The sequence below is a fragment of the Rissa tridactyla genome, chromosome 1 (assembly GCF_028500815.1).
Source record: "Rissa tridactyla isolate bRisTri1 chromosome 1, bRisTri1.patW.cur.20221130, whole genome shotgun sequence".
Lineage (NCBI taxonomy): Eukaryota > Metazoa > Chordata > Aves > Charadriiformes > Laridae > Rissa > Rissa tridactyla.
Window position 1 is genome coordinate 77736107 of NC_071466.1, and position 26901 is coordinate 77763007.

Sequence of the window (26901 nt, forward strand, 5' to 3'; positions counted from 1 at the left end):
CAGGCTGAGAGAGTTGGGGTTGTTCAGCCTGGAGAAGAGAAGGCTCCGGTAAGACCTTATAGCGGCCTTTCAGTACTTAAGGGGAGCTTATAAGAAAGATGGGGACAAATTTTTTAGCAGGGCCTGTTGTGATAGGACAAGGGGTAATGGCTTTAAACTAAAAGAATGAAGATTTAGACCAGATATAAGGAAGAAATTTTTTTACAATGAGGGTGGTGAAACACCGGAAGAGGATGCCCAGAGAGGTGGTAGATGCCCCATCCCTGGAAACATTCCAGGTCAGGTTGGACGGGGCTCTGAGCAACCTGATCTAGTTGCAGATGTCCCTGCTCATTGCAGGGATGTTGGACTAGATGACCTTTAAAGGTCCCTTCCAACCCAAACTATTCTGTGATTCCATGAAGCGACTCTTTCCCTAACCCCAACACAGGGTTAGGCACATACAGTGTGTCAGCACCAATTTTGGATGTAATTAATGAAAGGCTGTAGTGCATATTCTCAGGCAGGCACACGGCACACACAGCTTGGTGTGGTAGTTTCCTTTAAAAAAAGCTTGTAACTGAATGTTAATGCTCTCATAGCACAACACAATGTGTGCAAGGCTGGGATTTTTTTCCCCATAAAATTTTCTATCAGTTAAAAAAGAACTTCATACTCTGTGACCGTGAATTATTGTCAGTTTGAAAAAGGAAGGTAAATCGTATGTTAACTTTTGTGACAGGAAACTGTTCAGTCAATAGTTGTCCTGTCCCGTTCACATTTGGATCTCAGATTCATCTGACTGAGGGAAATCCTTTTCTCTTTAGCACCATGCTTTCTGTTTCTGCACTTTTTTTCTTTTCTGTTCTTTATCTAATCTCATATTCTGCTAGTCACTTTCGTAAGAGTTCACAAATAAAACAAGGTTAAAAAGGAAGAGGAGGATGATGTTCTTCAACCAAATATGGTGCCCCCACATTTCCTCTCCAATTATAATCACAGATAAAACTTGTGCTTTTATACAACTGCCTTTTTCCAGAAGCTTCGCAGAAGGCAGAGGAGTCTGTCTTCACTCTCCTGAGAAGCTGCTGCTCCAGTTCTGTTTCCAATCTTGACTGCACCATTGCAGTAGCAGTTTCCAGACTCCATTAGGCAATGTTTCTTTATTTACAGTAGAGAGTGTAACATAAAATGATATTAAAATGGATGGTGACGGAGTATTGAAATGATACTCCTGCAAAAGTGGCAAAGCAATGTGTGCTGGTCTAAAAATGGGATTATTCTATTTGCACCAAGTACAAAGAAACTGTGATTTCTCAGCCAGGTGAATACTGCCATAGGGCTGCTGACACCATTTGTGGTTGGAGACTTGTTTCTGAGGGTACTACAGGTGTTGTGCAGCCACGGTAACACTGGCATCATTTTACTCAAGTTCAAAATAAATGCAATCAATCTCTCCCCCTTTTTATGAAAGTAACTTCAGAAAGCTGATATAACAATTCTTGTTTATGGTATTGATGGGAAACTGAGAATGTATTTGCATAATTACAAAACATCAAACATGACTAGAGACATCCATATTTTACTACTAAATCCATTTTTTTTCTAGGTCTTAACACAGAGAACGACATCCAGCAAATTTCCTGTCAATCTGATTTTGACATTTGTGAACCCATGTTGTTCCAGTAAGCGTCGATATTCAGAGCCACTTCTCTCCTTTCCCTCTGTCTGCACAAGCATGTTCAAAGACTGCAGCAGAGCTGTACTCCTGATCTTCTTCTCATCATCCAGCACCATTTCAGCCAGCAAAATCCCACAGCCTAATTTAAAAACAAATGCATGCAACAGTACTAATCCATTATCACCCAAGAGAATTTCTGCTACCATATATAAGGGTGTAAACTACAAGACACAGGTGATTCCATTTATGATTTATGGATTTGCTCTTCTATTAAGTGACTAATCCACTATTAAATGCATAACCCGCTCCTCTCACAAAACCCAGGAAATTCCCTTCCATGCTATGGAGGGATCAAACACTCGCAAGTCAAGCCACGTCTCTGTTTTCAGGGGAAGAAGGGATGACTTCTGTAGACTTGGCATGAGGTTTATGCGAAACAGTAAGACAGGAAGAGTAGTTACATCTCTTTGGGATATATTGCTGCTTCACATTCGTATCGAAAAGTGCCAAGCAGACTAAATGGTGGATGGCGAGCATTACAGAAGCAGAGAAGTCGTCAGTGTTGCACATTATTTATGTAGGAACTGAGGTCTTTGTGGTGGCACTGACTTAGGGATGCAAGCAGAACTTCAATGATCCTGCTTACTCCTCTGTCTTCAGACCCGTGAAGGGAAAGGGAAGACAAGAGTGGGCTGCTGACAAAACGAGGATTGTTTTACTCATTGTCTTTTGCCCTTGCATCTTATGTGGTGGTTTCTCTTGGCACAGTGGGGGTAGGAGGCCACCAACTCAGCTCAAAATAGCACCATTTTACAGTGATTTTAGTATTACTAAGTGCTGTATAACATTTGTATCTTTCTGACCCTTAAGCCAATCTCCTCAGAGCCATTCCTACCCATTCACCTAAGACATTTAACTATTGACGAAAAGTAAATTAAACGTAACATTGCAGTTCCTTAGAGAAAAGACTGAGATCTGTGGATAAAATTGCTGAGACCTTGGTGTTAACCATCAGGAATCATGAAAGTCCTTCTGATTTACTAATAAATTCCCTGTTTCTTCTTCGTATGATCAGCTACCTCACTAAATGCAAGTTCAAGCCACTTGCCCCATGATGAACCAATGACACAAATTTGCTTCACAAAGAAAAAAGTTTAGCCAAGCAGATCTGAGGTGAGCCTCAACCTACATTCTCTCTCCAGCAGGATTCTGCTCCCCTAATTCAGTCATCCATAGATGAGATAGCTGTATTTCAGCTAGCCCTCCTAAATACACTCTATCCACTATTAAATGTATAAGCACTGTTATTAGGAAAACCAGTAAGTTTCTTTTCACAGATAGGTGAGACGAATCATCCTCTGAAAATGCCTGTTTTTCTGATTATAGAGCTCAAGGTGACTAGATGATTTGAATCCCTAATATTTAGGTGTCAAAAGTCAGGGGGATGAAGCCCCCCCCCCCCCCCCCGGCCCTTCCCGTGTGATTGTCCTTTGCCTTGAACAGAGGGACCGGGGAATCGCTGTTCCTGGTTACACAGCAATCGTTGCTAGCTAGAGTAATGCAGGACTATAATTTCTAAGTCACCATTAGATTACAGCTTTGGAAGACAGTGTCCAAATTTCACACATTCTAAAAAGAGGACACAAATAGAACAGTCATTATAATTTGCCACAATAAGTTATTTGGGACATCCAGACACCCCCACAATTCTCCATCTCAAAAAATTGTTTTTTGTGCGTCACATTTCCTCTAAACTGTTGTTAAGGCAGAATGTGGTTAAAAGACAGCATCCTCAAGAAGGCATAGATGAATATTGCTTCCCAGGGAGCACAAAACCTACAGGCTTTATTGGCAGAAGTTCATTTGGATTTTAAAACTTAGCCTCCTCACTCTTGACATCTTGATTAGTGAACAGGCCCAAATTTTCCTCAGTTACGTCTGTTGCTTAGGAAGTTTTTTCAGTGTAACACTGTTAAATCCACCCCTTCTACCACCCAGCAAAAGATACCAGCTTTCTCCACAGCAACTTAAAAACTTAATTTGAACACTAATGAAAGAAAACAACTTTATAATTTCTCAGGTGACGGGGCGATGTCAAATGATTATACAACAGCTTAGGCTGAAATAGACCACAGATCTCTAGTCCAACCTCCCGCTCGAAGCAGGGCAGCTCTATGGTCAGCTCAGCTCCTTCAGGGCTTTGTTCTCAGGTCTTGAAACCTCCAAGGACAGAGATTCCACAATCTCTCTGGGCAACCTGCTCTAATGCTTAATTATACCAAGACTGCAAAGCTGCGGTGCATTACCACAGACACCATGCCCAAGGGACTAATGCTTAGTGTGTATGGAGTGTTGTGCTTTAATCACAGAGTACACTGAGGTTATGCGGTAGCCAAGCACATTGTATTCAAATGTTACAGTCAGATACATAGAGGCACAGTTTTAAAGTCTATGACAGTTACAGGTGTGCCAACTTTAGGATTAAAATATTTTCTGACTCAAACAGCTTACAGCATCGTAAAGAACAGCATTATGGACTTTATGAATAACTCTGAGATGAGAAACATCCGATTGCTGGAATGAGCCTCTCTCAAAATACAAATCTGTTAAGCATAATGGCAAGCTTCATGTCCATACAGAAAAGAAACTTATTTTAAATTTATTCAGTTGTTTTAATATTTTGCCTTGTCTCTTTAAATGTCTGTACAGACGTGATCAGTCAAATTTTAATTCATAAAAAGCTTCTGATAAGAATTAAAAACCCCAGTGTGGGGTACTATATAGCTGAAATGCTCTGTAGTAAGCACGTTTCTGATGGTGAATTGAATCAATGTGGCACTTTTGCTTTAGTCAGTGCTCAAAGAGCAAAGTAACTTCTGATTAAGTCACATAAGACAGAGTCTACCAGGCAGATGCAACTCTTGACCCTTGCTTATCAACTCTCTTTAATTTGCTGAGGTTAGTGATTCTGCATAGGGACAGCCTATTGGGATTATTGCTGTAGAAGTGTGACAAGCAAGAAATTCACAACTGATAGAGAAGAAAGCCAGTTTGAAAGTGCAACTTTAATCTCCAGGAAGACTTCCCCTACAAAGTACACTTTAAATAGAAAAAATAAATATCAAGGAGGTATCAGGGAAAAAGAAACATTAGGAGAGGTGACATCAGTCACAAATTACTTGAAGAGATGGGATACAGTATGTACTTCTCCAATTAAAGACAGGAACATGAAGAAACTTCTACTTTTAATTTTCATAAGAGAATTTATACATAAATCCTAAAACTCATCTCAAGTAATGAGACAGAAAGCATATATGGCCATTTAATCATATTCCGAAAGACCCGGTACTGATAGGAACAGCTCTCAGGTGCAGCCTGTGTGGGCACATACTGTGGCTGGAGGTCAGAGGCTGCTGAAGTTTCTCTGTGACATTATAGCTGCTGTAGGAACATGTTTGACCTTTGTCCTATTTTCACTTTTGCCTGCGGAAAAAGTGCTTAAAAAAGGGTTTTCTTGAGGTGTTTTTGAGTAAAGCCCCACAGAAAAGTGAGAGAGAGATCTACCATCCCCAAATTCATACAGGTGGTGCAGTATTCATTTTTATTTTTTCATTTCTGATAGAAGTGAGCGGTAACCACTGAATACACCGCAGGGAGAGAATTCTCTTTAAGGTCCAAGAAAAATAAGGTATTAATGTGGTTCATAAAAGCTTGTAGTTTTATCTTGCCATGCTATACAGCTATGTCAAGTCTAAGCTTAATACAGTCTGCAAACTAGCCAGAAGAACTGGACATAAAGGTTTTTAATACACCAGAGTTTCAGCCTGCCCCAGAAGCTTTTTAAATGCATACAACTTAGTCCTGCAGAAGCTGCAGTCCAACTTTTATACAAGGCCTTTAACAACTATGTTCAGATAAAGGGTCAAAATGACCCTAAACTGACATCCTGGTTGATGATAGGTAAATTGCATAAGTGTAAAAACTCAGCATCCCAGTTTGCTTCTGGGCACACTACGATGACAGATTCTTCTTGAAGCCCAAAACAGCATCTAGTAAGTTTCCTGTGATCTTAATTTGTATATTTGTGAATCCGTATTTCTCCAGTAGCTGTTTATATTCTGAGCCACTTCTCTGCTTGCCTTCAGTCATACTGAGGGACTGTAGTACGGCTCTAGGAGGGTGCGTCTTCTGTTCGTCAAGCACAATTTCTGCCACTAGCAAGGCACTTCCTGCATTTCCAAAACAACCAGCAGTGGTTCAGTAAAGTATTTCTAGCTTCAAGCTTTTAGTGTTTTGTTCAGAGATAGTTATAGGGGTGCCTCAGACTAGTGTTTTAATGGTCTTCAGTGGAAATTTACCTTCAGTAATCTCTTCCTGGAAGCAACCATTAATCACTAAAAGGAAGGGGGAGTTTATAGAGCACTGTCTCCACTTCAGCAAAGTTCGGACCACTTCCTGACTATGCTCTTGAACTCAGTCTTGTTTCCGTTTGAACCAAGCAACTCTTCTAAGCATCTGTCATACCCCAACCTTCACATAACAAGATTAAGAGTCACCCACAATTTTCTTTCATAATTTATAAACAGGATTAGGCTTTATGGCCTAGACCCATTTTTGAATGCTCTCCTATGAAACAAACTCCATAGCAACCGTTAATCCTGTTGGATTAAGGAATCAGTTGATTTTAGCATTTTGTCTTCCCCTTTGATTTTTTTATACTGTCCGAACGTAGGAGAAAGCAGAAGAGGCTACATATTTCTCAAGAAATCTGTGCATAAAGTAGTGCTGAACTCCAGTTTATCATACTCTGGGCAGTACTGAGATAGCAAAACAAACTGCTGCTCCTTGATTAATGTTGAAGGAACTTTAGGTAGATGACTTGTATGTACAGAAATAAGCACATGCTTAGGTATTTGATGATACAGGGCTTAGTAAGAAAGACTGGGCATGGCAGAGATGGGGGAGATGACGTAGTTTTATGTGAAGTCTGCAACTATACTAAGGGCTTATTTTATACAGTTTTATTAGCAGCTTTGTTTCCTTTTTTTCTTAGTACATATTACCATAATGCAAGCAGAGACATTCAAGCAAAGGCTTCCAGCAGAAAAATACTCTTTTTTTAAATATGAGCTTCTTATGATTACGCATTATGTTTATGCATTAACATGCACCTTTAAACCCACAAGATGAAAAAGCTTACCTGGTTTGCTAACAGCTGATATCTTGCTTAACAGCACATGTACCTTTTCATCAGGCCAGTCATGAAGAACACGTGAAAGGATATAAAGATCTGCTTCTGGAAGATTATCCTTGAAGAAGTCACCTGTTGGAAAGCAGAGTTAGTACATTCCTACAGAAACCACAGGGTACATTCCTACAAAATGAAACGAAAATATTGTGGAGGAGCTAGGAGCTTCAGCAGAAAGAAACAAGAATGAACAGGTACAGGGATGCACTGATTTACAGATAAGGAAAGTGTAGTTAAAGAGAAGAGCAGATCACAGGTAAGAGTTCTGTAACATATAATGCCTAGATAAGAAAAGCCCGAGAAGAGGACATGCAGCCTCTACTCCCATGTGGTACCCAAAAATGACTAATTCATACTTATTTATCCATATTCTCCAATAATAGCCAGTTTGGTTTTATCCCTGCGGGCTTGAGAAGTGCAGTGTCCCCATTTAGCGTGGGTAAGCCTACGTTACCTTGTCCTAAGACACACGTTTGGGGCTGAAGCAGGATAGCACACTATTTTCTGCAGCAGAAGAGCCTGCTCTGTGCTCCAGGATAGAGGAAATAAGACAAAAGATCATGTGTTACATTTACCTGATACAAATGTCACTGGAGCCGTGTGTTGTCCTGAAGGCTGAAAGCAAGAGGTGTTTGCAATGACTTCTGGAAGGTCAAATACTGTGACCTTGAGATTTGGGTATATTTGTACTAACTCATGAGCCAGAGCTCCAGTGCAACCTGTTGAAAGTTTTAAAAAAAAGTCAAATCAAGTCTTTTCTCACAGCATTTGCAGACATTTTTAAAGACAAGGCTGTATATAACATTAAGATAGAGACCTCGAATCAGCTCCACAATTAACATGGGCAATGGCGCTTCCTGTTGGATACAGCAATGCTTTAAAGCTTGGGGAAGGCAGGCATTATTCCTTACCATCACAGAATTGCTAATATGACCTTTGATACCAGTACTTCAGTTTTTTTGGGCGTCAGAAGAACATTAAGGGCAAGACTTGTAATTTGTGGATGAAGAGCACTGGAACTATTTACCATTCACAAAGCACTGATATCTGAAGTTTCACAAACACTCTCCAGCATGGTGAGGGACAGGGATGGTAATGTCTTGCACAGTCTCTGCGCAAATGGCAAAGGTTGCACCAGTACCGCGTTAATTCCTCTGACATGCTGTCCGCCTCCCCAGGCACTAAGTATTATTCCTTCAGTGGATCTTTCCCTAAGTAATAACACTCCCTCTGTGCAACTCCTAGCATAGAGTAAAAAAGGACACTAACAAGAAGAGTTTCTTCAAGTGTACCATTGGTCTTCACCGTTTTGCTTTTCATCTTAGATATTAATAACTAAAACACACAAAACACTTAAACCCATTCTAGAAGAATCCAACCTTTTTGTTCTAGCAGTGCAGTGTTTAAAGCTTGACACCCCCATTTAGACATCCCATTTAGAAGGATTCAGAAAGAAATCCTTCATTACTTTTGAAAAATCTTGGACATGCCAAAGGATAGCAACAGCACAGTTGAAAATGGAGCTCTCAGCCCAATATTCTATCAGATGAACCACAAACCATCTTGTTTTCTGTGCTGAGCTATGTGGCAGTATGTAACTAATTGTGACATTCACTTACTTGAAACTACTCAAATAACATTTAAGTAACACTGCTGTCAGTTAACTGCACTCAGTCTTTTTATTCTGACATTACAATACCAGAAGAACACCAGTAGACAATATTACTGCAGTTCTAGTAAAAAAACCCAAAACAACATGATTTTAAAGTAATAAAATATGGATCTGAAATCAAGCTTTTCACTTTAATATGTAAACCAGTTCAATTACAGGCAATACCTCCTAAATCACAGGCAGACTTAAACTGCGAAAGATCGAATGCTGTAGCCACATCTCTTGCTGTCAGGTGGGCAATGCTGTGCATGGCAGCCATAAAACGTTGCTTCACCTCCTGGCTGTGATAATAGTCCTAAGAAGTGAAAAAAGCACAGTAAGTGAACTTTATTTTCATTACTTAACTAAAACTATGTCCAACCAAGGCAGTAGGTACGCACCATTAACATTAGAAGTCTAAAATTAAAAGATCAGTTGAAAGTGCCATTGCCTAGTTGCTCCAAATCCTTTGCTGTTTTGTTGCAGTGATAAGCAGATTTGTGCATCCTCTCAAAAATTCCGATCATACAGACAACGCAGTGCGTCTCAAAGGACATACACTTGGCTGGTTTGAACCTGGTCTTGGCGATGTCCCAAGGGATGTTAAATTCAATACTTCTGCCCCCTGAAGCTGGGGCAGCATAGCAGGAAGAAGGGATAATCTGAAAAGTGCTTTTAAAAGAAATACTGTGCCTTTGATATACATTTACTAACACATTTGCTTCACAGCAAAATGTCTCCAGACTTTAAGCTGTCTAAAAGGACAGACTGAGTTTTTTCTTTCAGTCTCCTAAAGCGTTCCTTCTTCTTCTTCTTGATATACTCACAAATTGCTTTCTTTTAATTCTGACATTTATTCTCCCATGATGGGAAAATAACTAGACTGGACCATAACTTAAACCAGAAAAATTAAAGCTCATACTAGGTTTTTTAATTAGATGAGAAACAAGCACTCAGTACCACAACCCTCATGCCTTTACCTTTGAAATGAGACATAAGCATGAATCCCTTTATATCTCACTTTCATACAGATTTCATCAGTTATATCTAGCTTTCCAGCTACCATGAAGTGGAAGTACCTCCAGGCCAGGGTATGCATAGTGCCATAGACAGCCCATATATGCTGCCTGGACATACTATCCTGTGCACATATGGAGCCCAGGCCTGAACTGGTAGTGACTGTTTCTACAAACATCACCTGAGCAAACTCAAGTTGGTAATCCAGATGTTTAACAAAGCATGAGATCCAGTTCACCTACATTAAAACACTTACTACGCACATAAGTTTAAGCATCTACTGCAGCAGCTATCCTAAAGCAAAGTATCTAAACTTACAAAGGAAGCCTTTGGAGGCTTCCTAAAGGAGGTTCTGTTCCACCAGTAACGTAGGTACTAACATTAAGGCTAACAGGACCTTCTCAAGTCTCCAAAACCCCTTACGTCTTTGCATCAACTGTACCTGAGGGATGTAGACACTTCCTTTAGGAGACTGGCTTCATCAGCATCTAGAAGTTAAGTACAAATTAAGAACCGCAGGATGTAGTTTGAAGTACTCTTAAAGCCAGCACTGATGTCAGAGGTTAAAACCTGACATACTCTCCTGCTCACTCTACTATCCCTCTCCTTAAGCAGGCACAAATACTTATGCCCCCATCATTGATGAGATAGGCTACTTATAACCCGAAGAGATTCTCCAGTCTGAACACATCCACCTGGGCTAGTGTTGGAAAAGGAATGCTACAGAGATAGAAACAGATAGAAGAAAGGATTACAGTTCTTATCAGCAATATATACCAGCTTGAAGCATACACAAAACTACAAACCTTCATAAAAGAGACTGGATCCCTTCTCCACTGTATCAGCAAAAAGCAACTTTGAAAGCAGCTTTGAGTACAGTTGGCACAGATTGAACTGGAGGCACACCAGTACCAAGTGACTGGCACCCAATATGGAAGGAGTGCATTTGTGATAAGGTACTACCTGGTGTTATAAAAAGGCCGCATAAGTGTAAATTAAACAAGAGTGTGTTAGCCAGACGGACAACATTTTATCCAGAGAATTTTTGTCAGCACTCAGATTTCACAGTCTATTTGGTGATTGCTCCAGCACTTTAGAGACTAAAGTTGAAGGGAACAGAAATCTAAGACTAGCACGTTGCAGCGCGTTTCGACAATTGCTGAGACTGACCAACTTTCTTAGACAAATCAGTCTCCATTTGCCTCTAGATCAGGTCTGGACTCCTCACAGCGAGTTTTGATACTAGTAAGAGTTTACATTACCTTAAATAAATCCTCTGCTTTCTTTCCAAAGGCTCGATGGTTCTGCCTGTTGCCTTCTTTGACAGCAGACTCCAAGTTTGTGAAGAGAGGCCAAAGGTGGTCATTAGAGTGGATAATGTAGCCGTGAAGTGAGTATTCGCCATCTGAGGTCAGGTAGGTATTTGCTGAATCTGTATTACTGTAACCTTGTGGGAAGAAAACAATTGCAACCAGCTTTTGTTCCAGTACTTTACAACTGTCATTTAAAATCTGAAGTCATGTTTTCTTGTGTAGCCATTAAATAACTAGCAAACCCTGATCTTAGGATCATATTATTTTTTGTGCAAAGATTTCTGTGAAATCAGTCTAAAGGTCTTCTCGTTCTTAAAGGAGCAGGTACTTTGTTTATAAAAAGAATTTAGATGCTGGAGGATACAGATAGTATACAGAATACAGATACAATTTTTTATTTTTTACTGTAAACCTCAGTTATTAATTAGATGTACCTCAGTTATACACCCAATATTCAAGGGAGAGTATTAGAAGTTCTTCATTATTAACTGCATTTTTCTTTAGATTATGGCTTCTCCTTCGCTTAAATTCAAGCTTTCTCAAGTGTGTTTTGCCTTTAGGGCTTTCTCCTTGGTCCTGTCCTCTAACAGAGTTGAAAGCCTCCTTTATTTCCTTTTCTTGGCACTTGACCACTTCAAGTATTACTATCTAAATGATGTGTATGGAAACTTCTAACTACATAGCGCACACTGAAAAAGTTAATCCTAATACTGACTCTCTCACCTACATACAACTTCAAGTACTGTTCCAGTTAGGGGCACTAAAATTTAAGCTGTCCTCCATGAAGAGGGATGCATTCCAGAGCTCTCCTCGTTAAAGCCCTAATTCTCTGATGAAGATTGTGACTCTGCATTGCTGCAGCAGGGAATGGAATTTGGTCCTTATTTTAGATAGATTCATAGAATCACTTAGGTTGGAAAGGGCCTTTAATATCATTGAGTTCAACCATTAACCTAACACTATCAAGTCCACCACTAAACCATGTCCCTAAGCCCATTGTTTAAATACCTCCAGGGATGGTGACTCAACCACTTCCCTGGGCAGCCTGTTCCAATGTTTGACAACCCTTTCAGTGAAGAAATTTTTCCTAATATCCAATCTAAACCTCTCCTGGCACAACTTGAGGCCATTTCCTCCCATCCTATCCCTTGCTACTTGGGGGAAGAGACCAACCCCCACGTCGCTACAAGTTCCTTTCAGGTATTTGTAGAGCGCGATAAGGTCTCCCTTCTGAGCTATTATGCTGCTCCCTGGGACTGCCCGTGTAACTTTTTCATAGAAATTTGCTCAGTACTATGTCCAAAGAGCAAAAACAATCTAAGGATTCCTCAAAGACGACACAAATATGTTCATTAGGTAAAGCCTGCCTTCAAAAGAAACAATGCCAGCTACTAATAATGAAAGCAAAGAAAGAACAATCCATTCCCCTTTCCCCAAATCCAAGTTACCCACGATATCAAGTCAGACCCTGTGACCTTCGAAGCATCTCTTCCAGTCCTGCATGCCTTTCAGTACTATATGCAGTTGGAAATGAGGAGAAATTAGTCACCTTGTGGTGTTTTCTCCAGTAATCCAAGAGCAGCACATGCATCAAGGAGTCTTTCTGTTCCACACACAGAGGTTCCAACCTCATTTGCAATATCCACAGCCTTCAGTGGACCTTTATCTTTCAGATGATCAAACACCTTGAGCTTAGAGGCTACAAACAGAGCCTACATGTAGGAAAAAAACTGTTAGCACACTGTGCTTTAAAAAACAGCAATCAAGAAACAAAAGAACAATACCTTTTGTCTAGAGTTATTCTACACAACTGCTGTTCTTTAACAAGTGCAACACAGTTTAACAAAACTCCTAAAATTTGCTATGATACATTTCCTTCCATCTCAGAGGGTTTCATTATCTTAGCCAAGTAACAGAATTTTGAACAGAGGTGTTTGGGAGACATAGGAACTCAAAGTATTTTGGAACGCAGGCTACAGATTTTCTATGAAGACCACCTCTTTATTCAGATATTTAGCATATCTCCATCTATAAGCTTGTTCCATAAGGTGACACATTCTTGAGCATCTGAACCTATGCCAAAAGATCAAATTAAATTTGATTTACCCAAAACATAAGGAACTGGAAAGCTCCACTAAGGCAGTGTAACAGCTTCAGTTGCTATAATATTGGTCTTTGTTTAATAAAACTTAAGAAAAAAAAAAAGAATAAAACTTCAGAACACAACTATATTACATACACACCATAACAGGACAGGTACACATGGAATGAGGAAGAGAGAACAGCTAGTGCCTGATGGTGAAGAAAAACCCATGGGCAACACAGCTGCATAACTTGAAAAACTTAACTAAACTTGTAGAGATATGTTAACCAAATCAGAGAGGAAAGTTAATGATATAGGATGATATATAACTCTCCATTTGAAATTAATTTACAATTCTCCAGTTTCAGTTAAAACACCTAAACCCAAGGAATTTATGTAGAGCATAAGAGTGGAAGTACACGCAGCAATCACATAATCCATTTCTTTGCAACTGCAGGCAACTCGGGTAGTTGGACTAGATGATCATTGTAGATCCCTTTCAACTGAAATACTCTCGTCTAAAAATCAAAGGCAGTCAAGGAGAAAAATGCATTGACATTCTGTTTAATAGAAATCAAATGGAGAAAGAGAGATTAACTTTGAGGAAGGTCTGCTACTGTCTATATATTTTATCATCTTCATTCTCTTTTTACAGTTTCCTCTATTATTCTAACAGGAACGTATAGCTGGAATTTATTATAATCCAGGCTTTCACAATACTGAACCAACTGCATCTAGTCTACAACCGTTTGGCTTCCAGGACCTGCATAATCTTTGGACACCTGAAAACTGTACGAACAGGAAAAAGAAGGTGAGAAGACAGGGTCAAAAGCTTGGCTGATCCAAGTCACTCTTTCTAGCATTCCGTAATTCTCAGTTCAAGGAGGGGGAGAACAAAACCAAACCAAACCAGAAAAATATCGAAGAAGAAAAAACCTCAAAGGCCGAGTATGGATCAAACTATGCAAATTAAAGAACACATTAAGTTTGAGAAAGTATGATTTAACTAACCCTGACCCCTCCTGTTCTGCAACAGCAGCTGTTCAGAGTAAGCTAGGCATCACTATCTTCACCTGCAGGAGATTTCACTGTGCTTTATGAAGTCCTTGAAATAACACTCAGGGATCACCATGAAATAGAACTTGAGAGCTTTTGTGAAACTAAATGCTTTTGTGCTTTTGTCCCTATTCTACAAGTGGAGAGAAGATGAGTTTTGTCAGATCACAGGAAGCATTCATTGCAACTGGTAATTAATTTTACAAAGATCCAAGCCCTGAGAAAAAAGTTTCCCCTCTAGTTCAACATGAAATTCAGCACTTCATCCATGACTTTACGCTAGTTTACTGGGAAAGGAAAGCTTCTGCTTCTATTTACAGCCTCCACTGTCTTTCTCACCACAAAAATTTGGCATCACATTACTGTAAACAGTGTACATAATATGCAACAAAATGCTGATGATTCTCCTTTTTTACTTAAACTGAAGAAATGCTAAGCATCATCTCACCCATTCACATACATCAAAACTCGCTCCCTCTGGATACACAAGGAAGTTCACAAACGCAGCAGTCTCAAGGCTGCTTTATGCCAAATCTCTCGATACTGCTTTGCATGCCTGCAAGCAGCACGCCCACAGATCTACAGTCACCACACTATGGTTTTCCTTCAGATCCGAGTACAACTTTCTGTTCTTTCAGCAAAACCATTGTCCATTGTATTGCGTGTTTCCCTCCATCCCCCCTCAAATTTGTTATATCTTTAGCTCCAGGTTTGTCATTTCACTGCCCCTTTAGCAGTTTTTTCACCTCTTCCTAAAACATAAATGACTTGATAGAGATCAGTGATCTATTAGAATGACTGGTGTTCGTTTCTCCTTCACCATGCTGTAGTTTTGAGTAGAATACTTGGCAGCCCTTAAAACGTCCAGCTACTCAGTTCTCATCACACTTGGCTGCTACACAGAGCATGTGACCTTCTGTTCATAAGCTGCTATGTCTCCATCAGATACTGCGTGGAGATTATCAGCTAAACATACCTGGAACATGAGACAGGGTATATAAAAAAAAAAAATCTCCTTAAAAGGGAATAAAAAAAATGAAGATCTTCCACAGAATCCTAACACTAAGCATTAACAGCTAGAAACGAAAACATAGTATATACAATTCTTGTCACAGTTTTAAGTCAGATAATTTAACCATATTAAATGCTTTCTTTGCAGAGCATACAAAGGTAACTCCCTGCTTGATCGTGCTCTTCTAATCAGTAAAAAAAATTTAAAAAAAATTATCAATAATTAGTGAGAAATTTCTTAAAAGCATTTTGAAATTTCCCTGTAACATTCCACTTTACTTGTGGAGTAAATGTTCCACTTCTGAAGTTACTGTTATTCTGAAGCCTCCCAATTACAAGAGAGCCTGAATCATTGATGTAGCCAATGGAAGATAAATCATGATCTTGTATAAACTGCATTTAATCAGACAAGACGACAAAAGGGACATATGGGAGGCAAGAGGGTAGGTACTCTTTCCAAACATCCTGGAAGTACAATTGCACCATTCATACCCAAGGTCAATGATGCAGGGACAAAAAATTTCTGAGGACCTTTTTCCCTCTCAAGATACACAAACGTTTATCAAATGGGTAACTGAAATTTCGTAGAACAGATAAAAGCAAATAACAAAAACCCCAGTGTTTGCACTGCACCAGAAATTTCAGCTATGTTAGATTCTCTGGTACTTCAGTGGTCCTTTTATTTTAATTATTAATACGTTCTTACTCCATCTCAAGTATTCCACATTACCTGCTATATATTGAAGTCCAATGAAACAATCATATCAGTTAGCAATGTAACGAGTAATTTCACTTTTTCCCCTTACCTTTGAAGCTCTAAAACCATCCATCAGGTCTAGAATTTTAGATGGAACTTTTGCTGCACTTTTCGACACTCCATTCTGATTTTCCAAAGGTACTATAAAACCAGTTCTGACCCTGGAACTGTTTTCAGACTTGTAAATGGCTCCTGAGGAACACATCCCACTGCTGTCCAACTTAGTAGCACCTTTGCACTCTGTGAAATTTGAAGATTCACTTTCTCCATCACTTAGGTTCTCAAAAGTGTCCACTGAAGGGATAGAGTCATACTTTTTATGTTGTACATTATGTTTAGGGGGCGGATAGTACAATTCTGCTAGCTTTTTGCAGAAGTGATTCAGAGGAAATCCCACCACATTCAAAAAGTCTCCGTGGACGTACTCAACTAACATTCCACCAAGGGCCTGGATTCCATATCCACCAGCCTTGTCCCTGGAAGAGAGAAAGCAAAACCAACATATTAAGAGTAAAGATAGCACAGAACACAAATAATTCACCAGCACTGCTGGTCTACTGCAGTTTTTCTGCCTGTATGCATTTCCATTCCACACAGTGAAATTTGCATAATTACACCTAAAGACAAATTTAGACTTCCAAGGTTACTTTCTGTGAAAGTACATTCCTGGGCCAAATTACTAGTATTACCATGACATTTTACTGTTCACATTTAAGGAACAAGGCAGTTAGAAGTATGCGTACTACATGATAACACCAAATCTGAAAGTCCAAGTCAGCAAGCTTTGAAACCAAAGGTCAGTCAGTCTCAGATGTATTAACTTCAGATAGTATGGAATTACACAAACTACTCGTGAAAGAAGGTTACTACACAAAGAAGATTGCAGATTTTTCATCTTCGATTCGATCAGAAGCAGCCTTTTACATTTTTAGAACTTTTTTTCTGGATTCCCTTTCTGCTAGTCTCCTAAGAAAAACAAAGGAATCAGCATCCCAGCAAATGGGATTTTTGAATTGCTATAAACTAGGGAACGGGGCTTTTCCTTTAAAATTGCATTTTAACAGGAATAAAACAGAAAGTGAAAGGCCATCTTTCTGCAGCCAAAATTTTTGAGGGGTTTTTATAGCCTCATCACAGTCTACCTTGAGATAGTGCTTTTCCCTCCTCCCTTATTCATACTTTAAGTCAGCTGTATACTTTCAGAATTAGTCCCTGTTGTCACCAGTGACTGACTTTTAAAATAATATACGCCAATTTTGTCCTTGGATAAAAAGAACTCAATCCAATCTTCAACAGCACAAAAGAGTAAAATTTTCTTTTAATTTTTCATGTAGTCATTAAGTCTTTTTATGATTTCACAAAATTAGCCATTAAAAAAACAAACAAATGGTCACTTGAACTGCAATAGTGTTTAGAAAAACCTACATGCTCATAAATGTGTAACCAGTACAGGTGTCCATGGAGGAGGGGACCAAAAAAACCAACCAAAAGACCCCTATGAGAGACTTCTCCTTACTGTTTTGCAAAATTTATTGGACACTATATTTAGTAGTTCCTTCCCAAGGCCAGAGCAAATGCTTCCTATCATCTTGACTACGTGAATGAGAATTGACTGTCTTCTGCTCCAGAGACTGATGAAATACAATCTCTGAACCTTTGGTCCTCAAGAAACCCTTGCTGTCACACATCTTGTTTAGCAGAATGAACAGAATTTCCCAGTGCTGCTCATGAGCCATGTTGCTGCAGCACAGCACTGCCAGATCGTTTATTCCAGAGGAAATAATCAGAATATCCCAAAATATTTTTCAATGTGACATTCCTCCTAAAAATCCATGGTCATTTCTCTTTGGAACTAAAACTTCCTGATCATCTGCATACTAAAGACCATGTTCCACAAACCTAACTAGGAATTTCTGTTAACAAAAGGTATTCTTGTTAGAAGATTCTTCTCTGCATAATCCAATTTAGCTTCAGTCTCTTTAATAAGCTGGGAACCTTACATGTTCAGAAAGTATGCCTTATTTACACATAAGCACTTAAATAAGTCCAAAGTCTACGCTGGTTCCTCTTTCCCAGTAAAACATGATTGTATTGTTTTATAGCACAAACGAGCGTAAAAAACACCACGACTGATATTCTTACACAGTCAGAACTGGAGTCAAGAGACAAAAGTTCACCTCAGATCACCAGCTAGGCAGTCCACAGTGCTAACTATGGCCTGATTTGCCTTCACTAAGCTTCAGCAAATATGAAGGAAAGGCAAATTCCATAAAGTCACAAACATTCCCTTGTTGTCTCCAAATAAGTACTGTTTGTTTTTGAACAACTTAATCAACTTCATCTTAGGAGTAGTTAGGCATTATGTTCTCATCCTATTTGTTCTGTGGAATCAATGTTGTCTGTAAGTAGTATATTGCAAGGGTGAAGGAAACACATGAGCTAAGGGACAATTATGGCATAAGAACACATATAAACTGGCCGCAAGAATAAGTGAAAACTGAGTTGGCATTTCTTGCATCAGAACAGTGTGATTTTGATAAACTAAATAAACAAAATTCTAGCTTCTTTCAGTAAAGTTCTCCAATACCCTGATTATCCAGTACTCACTCTGTTCACCTGTTTTATAATGAGAACAAGCCACTGTCTCAGGTATCCAAGCTCCCTGAAGGCCTCTGTTAACAGGGAGGTAGTTGTATATTGCATGACTGCTCGTTTTAATCCAGAGTACTCACTCAACAGTCTTCACTTTTCAAATTTGTTAAAGTACTAAAAAGGTAGCTCACTTTCCCTGGAGGAATGTTAGTTCTGAGCAGGAACAGAATACCCACGTTGCATCACTCATGCTATCATTTATTGCAAAATTTCACAGAACACAGGACAAAATGTTTTATGCTGATGGCTAATAGCATACCTTAAGGCCTATTCTCAAGTACTGTGTGATAACTTCAGGGTGTTACTTACATTGGCTCCCCACTATGAATGTACTCCCATAAGAGCTCTTCAGACAGGTCAGAAAATTTTACTTTAGTCTCTTCATAGAAATCAGTGACTTCTGTCTCTAGCTGATTATCTACAGAAAGGAAGAAGTCTTATTAGAAACAGAAACTGTAGTTTAGAGAACATAACATCTCAGTTTTATTTCAGTTTGTATTCATTTGGTGGCTTTGCTTGGGAAGAATTAAAGATACTACACAGATGTATGAAATGACTAATAATGCTCTTTAGGCACAGTGGACTCATAACTTCCCCAAAAAAGTAAAAGCTTGCATTTTCAACCTCTGCAGTCCTGTCCTGGGGCTAACAGGTTGCCCTGCCTGTGTGGGATGCAATGTTAAATTAACAATGCTTATGCAGAGCTATTTATGGACTGCTAGCATACACATCCAGTGCCGAGTACAAAAAGGGCTACAAACGCCCTTCTAACTTTATGACTGTTGTCAAAGAACTCTTAATGCCACCCCATAGTTAAACACATAGCTATTACAAATGCTTGAATGCAAACGTGCAGCTGCATCTGTACTGCAGACTCAGGCATTCAGCAGTCCCATCGGTAACCATCAGCATTATTTTCATATCATCTCTCAAGAAATAAGATTATTTCAGACTTCTGTATCTAGAAGTAGTTGAAAGCCAGAAGTGCAATCAAGTACTGCACACCTGGGTGCAGACCCTGTTGCATGTGGTACACTGTCAATCTGGTATCACTACAGATGGAGGCTTTTCCGAAACATGTTCAAAAGGAAACGGCCTTGCACAAATGAATGTGCACATTACAGATTATTAGTTCTCTTTAATCTTTTCTATTAAAAAAAAAAATAAATATCAAGGTAAATGTCTTCTGTTACCTCTGGTTTGATAGCAGTGGAGATTCTTGAGAAGGAATAAGAAAGATCCACAGTACAGATCAAGAGAAGAATACTAACCAACTACTGATGGTGTTCATGTTGAAAAAACATCTAATGACCCAGATGAAATAAAAACGTTGTTGCATATAAAGACAGATTACCACATCTCTCAGTACTGATAAGAAACAAATCAGTCCAAGATGAAAATTCCATTTGTAACATATATTCAGTACTTAACAACAGCACTGCACTTAAGATCTAAAGCTAAAAATGTGTTCTAGAAAACTCTTTCATTGATTCCATCACTTGGGGAATATGCAGACATATGGTATTTTTAGTCATCTGAATATAACACGGCTTAAATTTGTAAACTTCAAATGAGATGTGCTGTCATAGCATCAGTACTGCAGTTGTGTACATTTTTACTTTCTTCCTAGAGTAAACAATGAAAGGCATTATTATTCTTGCTGGATTGCTCACAGGTAACCCTTGATAACACATTTTATTTCTTTTGCTGCAGCTCTCTTTCGACTGTACTAGCGTATTAGTAAGCGTACTGACTTGATTTCTGTTACAAGAGTTAAGAACAATCATTCCAGTAAAGATTAGAAGCTGTAAATAATTTGTCTACAGAAGGACTATGTTCAGTGAAGTTTCAGAGAAATTATTCTTGCCAAAGTTCCACTAAAAGAATCTTGGCACAGTTATGAGAGGAAGTCCCTCGAACCACACTCCTCACAATGGTACAGTTCTCATAAAAACCACGTGCTTACTATATAAAGTATCTGATAAAGAACACTGACATATTGCTTCCTCCAGTTCATTAACAGTCTGAGGCATTAAGGCATTACTTTACTCATCCCCTAAAAACGGGCTCTAAAACTTCCCTTATTTACTGTAAAATGAAGTAACTACAGATACAGCAACCGCTTGTATTCATCAGCTAGTGTAAACAGAATACAGGAATAAAGTTAATATGGATCAGATTCTGCTCAGTCCTACAGTTTGTACTGCCTTAACTCTAAATGAAATTGAAATACTCCCACAATTTACACTGGTCTTTTAATTAGTCTCATAGCTTTCAGAGAAAGTATTTCTAAAGCCTATTGTATATTGTCATCCTCCTTCCTGTGTGAAAACTGAATACAGTAAGAAAGCTGGCTTTTGTGGGGAGTTTTTAATTTATATATTGATAAGGTAATTCTCATCTTGAGTATGAAGCCAATTCAGACTGTACATGAAAAATTACCTTCCTGTTTTTTCACTTGTACAAGTCCTTATGAGAATAATTTTTAATGAAAATACTGAGTTTTAACAAAAATACTGAGTTTTAATAAAATGGCATATGTACCTTTACTATGGCAATGTACAATAGCCACTCCTGTGAACACACTGTGCTCTTTGCCACTCAGCCTGTCAGGGGAAAAAATATGCATTAAGCAACAGTTTTAAGAAATCTGTCATGTGCAAAAATGTTCTACATGTTATGTTACTACAGCTTGAGAAACAGACCATTATATTAATACATCACTTGACGGCTCTGACATGTATCCTAAATAAATACATTTTATTTTTTTATTTCAATATAGGTGAAAAGACATTGGCAAAACAAAAACACACTATCAAGAGATTCAGTCATTTCAAGTCTCCAACATCTCACTTGTACTGATGTCCACAATTTGGAAAAGTAGTCCATGGTATTAGCTTATTTACTGTACATCAGGGAAAAGTGACTATTTCAAATGCATAAGAAAAAGCCAATCGGCATAAAGATTGCTATTACAGGCATATAGCTGGAAATAAACAGCTAGGTGATGCAACTGAGACTAAACAAGTGATAGGCAACTAGAGCTGATGTACTCATGGTGGTCCCCATGATGATGTACTCAGCAGAGCGGTCCCCAGGGATGCCACGGCAAGCCGGAGTAACAGATGCAGAGTGCAGAGGAGGAGCGCCTACAGGCACTCCTGCCCCAGACCCACGTGGCTCGCTCTTCTAGTGGCTCCAGAGCGCCACACTGTGGCCAACTGATTTTGAGGCCTTTATTAGTCTAATGCGTACACAATGGAAGCATAATAAATAGCACGAGAACTCGAATCTTTGAAAAGACTAATTAAGCAATAGTCTCCTAGGGATTAGCCAGGCTATAATTTAATGTGATCAGAAGTATCTCGCACTCTTACTATCCCGCTCGAGATCTCACTCACTGATTCATTTTTAAATTAATTATGTGTAAATTTTAATCTGATACTTTGGATATATGCAAATATATATCTTGTCAGCATTTTCTGCTGTTTATATAGAGCAAAATTAAGAGGAGCTATAAAAACCTACATTTTAAGTGCATTTCATATCCACGATTAAGAGACTGAACTTATAAAAAAAAACACCAAACCCAAAACATTTGCATGTCTTAGAATCAGACTAAACTCTGTAAAAAAAAAAAAAAAGCCAAAACCCACAAAGAAATGATTTTTGAACTAAACAAACTTGGCCTGATTTCAAGCAAAAACAGTTGTGAGAAATCTCTTGCCAGACAGACTCCTTTGGGAATCTCCTACTAATAACATATGCTGCTGTCACTTTTTTTTTTTTTTGCTACTGTTAAGTTAGTAACATGCCACAAAGAATCAAAAATTCAGCATAAGTCATCAATGAAAAAAAAAAATAATTTAAAATAGACTTACAGAACAAACCTCCATGAACTACCAAGCGACTTGTATTCTCTTCAGGAGATGCAAAGTGGTGAAACAAGCAGTGCACCTTTTCTGTAGTCCCCCCACAAAACAGAAGCGCGACTAGTGGATTCATCGCACCTCATACCTCAGAAAGGAGGTGACTACAGTTATTTAGTTGGTGTTTCTTTAAAAAAAAATACAGAGTGCTACAACATAACATTAAGCTTGCAGGGAAAAGTATCCTTTAGGAAAAGAGCAGAAGCCTCAAAAAACACCAGCCCAACATCCATGGAGAAAACTGATGGAAACAGATTTTCCTTCCTCAGTTAAACTACAGAATCTAAAGCAATTGTCCATGAGTACATATCACCATGTACTTTCTTGTACATGCAGTATTTTTCCATTAAATGTCAAGCCTCAAACCACTTCTGTGATGATTCTGGCCTCTTTCCCATCATGATTTCTCTCCATAGCTCCCCTTCCTGTACCAGCTGAAGCATACATACAGTTTCCTGATAAGCGATTCTGAAAACTAATCCAAGTGAAAACAAAATGGTTCATCATGTTCCTGATCAGCTTCCTAAGGTGAAGGGGCAAGAGCAAGCAGCTCCAGGTACCATAAAAGCAGGTCTAACTCTTTCAGTGGCAGAACAGGCTTACACTATCTAAAAATGATTGAAAAATTCGTGTCCACTGAGTTCTTCCTACAGATCTAAGACATCTGTACAGCTCTTTTTAAAACAGCTTCATGTATGTATTTGGACTCTTACTTAAAATTACAGACCTTGACAGCATCCTATATGCATCTTGCTTATCAACGGGTTTCTCCAGGATCTCCTCATCCACAGTCTAAAACAGAAAGACAGAGTGATTTTTCTTACTTGTCAGAAACTGAGGTCAGATGTTGTTTAAAGACAGCTCTCAAACTTTAAACCTAAAGATACAAGTATCTCGTATACCTGTCATAAATTAAAACAACGATAAACCACAGAAGATTTCTTACCACAATAGTGTCTGCTCCTATGACAACATCAGGTGTTCTCAGGTGTTTCTGCAGAAGCATAAAGAAAGAAGGTATTTCTCAAAAGAGGTAGAAAGAACAAAACTTTTTAAAACTTCAGGTAAGAAAACTTAAGTTTGCTGGTTTAGAGGTAGGGCTCTACGCTGACCTGAAAACAAGACACTGTTTCTCCTTTTGCACTGTTTACAAAATAGTAATCATTTATATCACCACAAAAGCAAGGAAAACAGGAGGCTTGAGCAGACCATTCTCAGGTCACAAGTTTGGCCTTCATACAGGAATTTTCTTAATGATGTCTGGAATTAGTTCTACTATTTAAAGCACATAATTTTTAAAGCACATCAACAGCCTTTCCACAGAAGAATCACCTCCCTACAAACTTTTTAATATAATTATCACAGTTACAGACAAGTTTCCTGTCTTGCTGTGTTAAATAATAACTATGTACCTCATAACATGCAAGTAAATCAAAACTCAGCGGTCAGGACAGATTACAGTTTAAAGCCAAGCAGAGGCTACAAGGAATCTTTATGAAGAACCATTTTGAAATCCACTGAACTAGCATTATCGCCAGCATAGTGTTTTGCAATGAAAGCCGAATGCAAGTCCGTTATTGAGGCGGAGTTTAAAATCCACTCTCCTAATGCCATACCATTCTCTGAAAAGAAGTTGACAGAAACCTGGATAACGATTTACATTGGAGATCATGCAATATTTGCTTTGAAGAATGGTGACATCTGGCAGCGCTGTTGGTTTAAAGCGTTCAACATTCCTTTTCTGCCATCAGTATAGGTTCAACAAACATACTCCTCTCTTTCAGAGCTGCATTATTAAGAAATTATTATGGTACATTTTGTGGGATCTAATCAGCTAGACTTACAGCTAGACTTTCTTTGTCCAGAATGCTTTAAAGCAGAATTTGTCTTCTTTTTCTGCTTTCCTCCAGCACCTTTACACTCACAAATTCTGAGTATTTTCTTGTCAACTGTTCAGGTGAACTACTGTTCAATGAAAGCTACAGCAGAGCCCTGGATGCACATCAGTGTGTTTTTTTCGTAGCGTCTGCCTCCACAGTCAACAAACACCTGGAGTGAAGACGCACGATCCTGTGTCAGGATAAGATTCAGCCACACACCTGGCAGCTGGAAGGAACTACCAAGTACGTATCCCAAGCGAGAGTAGGTGTGCTGCTGACAAGAGATGCTGGCCAACTTCTGTTTGTGGAAAGCCCAAACTGCAGGCATGAGACCTTCTTTTGATTAGGTGAGTTAATTTCAGGAAGCTCTCTTTCACAAGTGAGAGAAAACTGCCATTTCGCTTTAGTGGGGAAAATGCACTCGGAAACCACCTAAGAAGTATGTGCAAATTAAGTCACAGTAACACGCACCACTTAAAGACAAAATCCTCATTGCTGAAAACACCTGGTAACTTACTACATGCATTCTGTTTGCTACTTCAAGAGCTTTCTGTTTTGCTGTTTCCACAGCATACTCGTAAGGGGCTGCAAAAGACGACTTTTCAAGTGTCTCCTTAAACCAGGATGGAACCACCTCGAACCGCAGGCCCTGTAACAAAGGAAAGCAATGCAGTCAATCGCATCTTGTTATTAAAGGCTGCTCCCAAGACATATTAAGCAAGTGACAAACGTGATTTTTGCACTTTCCATTTTAACACCCTTCCCTCCCAAACACACAGGGGGGAAAAAATTACTTCTTTTACAGTGTTTGGGTGTATATATATCATTTGCAAGCAGTCCAAAACAAAAAACACCATCAGAAAGAACTTTTAAACTGGTGTGCTTACTCAGTTTTACCCTTATTATTTATTAGAATCTAATCACATTAGAAATTTCACCATTCTTCTCCTATAAAAATCTAGCAGTATAAAACTTACACACTTCATAGAACAGACCATTTTACTACTTTTGTTTTTTGTTTTATTGCATTCACCCATAGCGCTTTACTTGTGCACCAGCAGTACACATTCTTACAGGAGCTTTACCACCCATACTTTATGTGTCATTATACATGTGATAAACAGAAAAGAAGAACAGCCAGTTTCTGTAGTGTTTTGTCAAAAACCCCTATTCTTCCTACTTCTTGCCGCCAGGTTGTACCTGTAAATTTACTACACCCAGCAGGCACATTATGTTTCTAATAACTTAATGCATGCTTGAACCTTGGTGCTTCTCCACATCTCCATCTTTTGCAAATATACTTTTTCCCATTTAAGTTCAACTTCTCCCATGAGGAATGATTGCACTAAGCAAACTAAGTTAGATGCATTGTAATACTCAAGTGCCATTCAAAAGCCGCCCTGTGAGGCTGATGTGTTCCTCCACAGGGGCTGGACGGTATTAATGACGGGTTAGGGCTTCCCTTGTGCCCCAAATGTGCTTTGCAGAAAGAAGAAGAGAGTGCTACTTTATAATCCCATGAAGTTTTCATGTGTTTCAGAAGCCTAAGTCAAATTTTCAGAAGTTTTGGTATTGAGCATCTAAAGTTAGGGCAATGAAAGTACATTTTTAATTACTTCAATCCACTTTAAGACCTTTCAAACTTTTGTATGACACGGCAGAAGTAATAACGCTGGCATTTTTCAGCCTGAGCAAGTCTTTTATTTGCCTGATGACCCCACCTCCCTGCCAGCAGAACACTTTAATCCCCTCGCTCTGGTATTGATTTGATGGTACACAAAACTGAGGCACGCGTACTTGCTGACAGAGAAAACGTGACCAGGAAAAATTAGGATTGAAAATCATAACAATACTCATCTATAAACCGGCGTGCAGCCCGGGGAGCAGCACGGCGACGGCAGCCGCCTCGGCAGCTCCGCCACGCCGGGCCCCGCAGGCCGCTGTCCCGGTGGCGGGGAAGCCCGGCACCTGTGCCGCCGCCATCGCCCCCCAGACACACTAATACCCCCAGCTGCGGGGGGAGGCCGAGCTCGGGCTTGTGCCCGCCCTGTGGCACCAGCCCCCGGGAGCTGACGGGCGGCGGCGGCCCCGCAGTTCCGACCCGGCGCCAAGCGGCCACTGCCCGCGCCCCCCGCAGCGCCTGGAGGGGCCCCGGCCTACTTCCCCGGCCGCGGGAGGCGAGCGGCCCGCCCGCCATCAGCCCCTCACTCACCACGTTGGTGAGGATCTCCTGCCGGCGCGGCGAGGCGCTCGCCAGCACCACCCTCTTGCTGACCAGCTTTCCCAGCACCGGGTTCAAGACCATGGCAGCGGCCACCGCGCCTCGACCTCCAGCTGCGCGCAGATCGGGCCTGGAGCGGGGGGTGGCGGTGCCGCGGCCTTATACGGCGGCGGGGCGGAGCCGGGCCGGGACCGTCCCGGCGAGGCCGCCAGGGCCCCGCGGGTCTCCCTCCAGGGCGGGGGAGGAGGGTGGGCGTTAAGCCGGCCGCGGCTCGCAGGGAGGGGGTGTGCGCCGGTAATGGCGGCGCCGTGTGAGGAAGGCGGCTGGGTAGCCGCAGGGCAGGGTGACTCCGTGGGACGTAGTGGGTTTAGCGGCCATTAGCTGTGCACCGCCTAAGGGCGGGCTGAAATGGCGAGGAGTGGC

At 40.0% G+C, this 26901-nt stretch overlaps 1 protein-coding gene across 2 annotated transcripts; it reads right to left on the minus strand.

Moving 5' to 3' along the window:
- Window positions 1-1545: 1545 nt before the first annotated feature.
- On the minus strand, window positions 1546-26662 carry ASMTL (acetylserotonin O-methyltransferase like). 2 transcript variants are annotated; one of them, XM_054216068.1, is made up of 13 exons: window positions 26470-26662; window positions 24775-24906; window positions 23324-23371; window positions 23105-23169; window positions 20993-21054; window positions 18758-18866; window positions 15846-16272; window positions 12439-12601; window positions 10839-11023; window positions 8746-8875; window positions 7484-7627; window positions 6861-6983; window positions 1546-1799 (listed from the first exon to the last, which is right to left on the minus strand). In XM_054216068.1, exons 1-13 carry the CDS (start codon window positions 26560-26562, stop codon window positions 1585-1587), a joined length of 1896 nt encoding a protein of 631 aa, XP_054072043.1. In that variant the 5' UTR covers window positions 26563-26662; the 3' UTR covers window positions 1546-1584. The 2 variants fall into 2 exon arrangements, with proteins under 2 accessions (XP_054072043.1, XP_054072037.1); XM_054216062.1 differs by lacking the exon at window positions 1546-1799 and adding an exon at window positions 4707-5889 and having other exon boundaries at window positions 26470-26660.
- Between the last annotated feature and the right edge of the window lie 239 nt (window positions 26663-26901).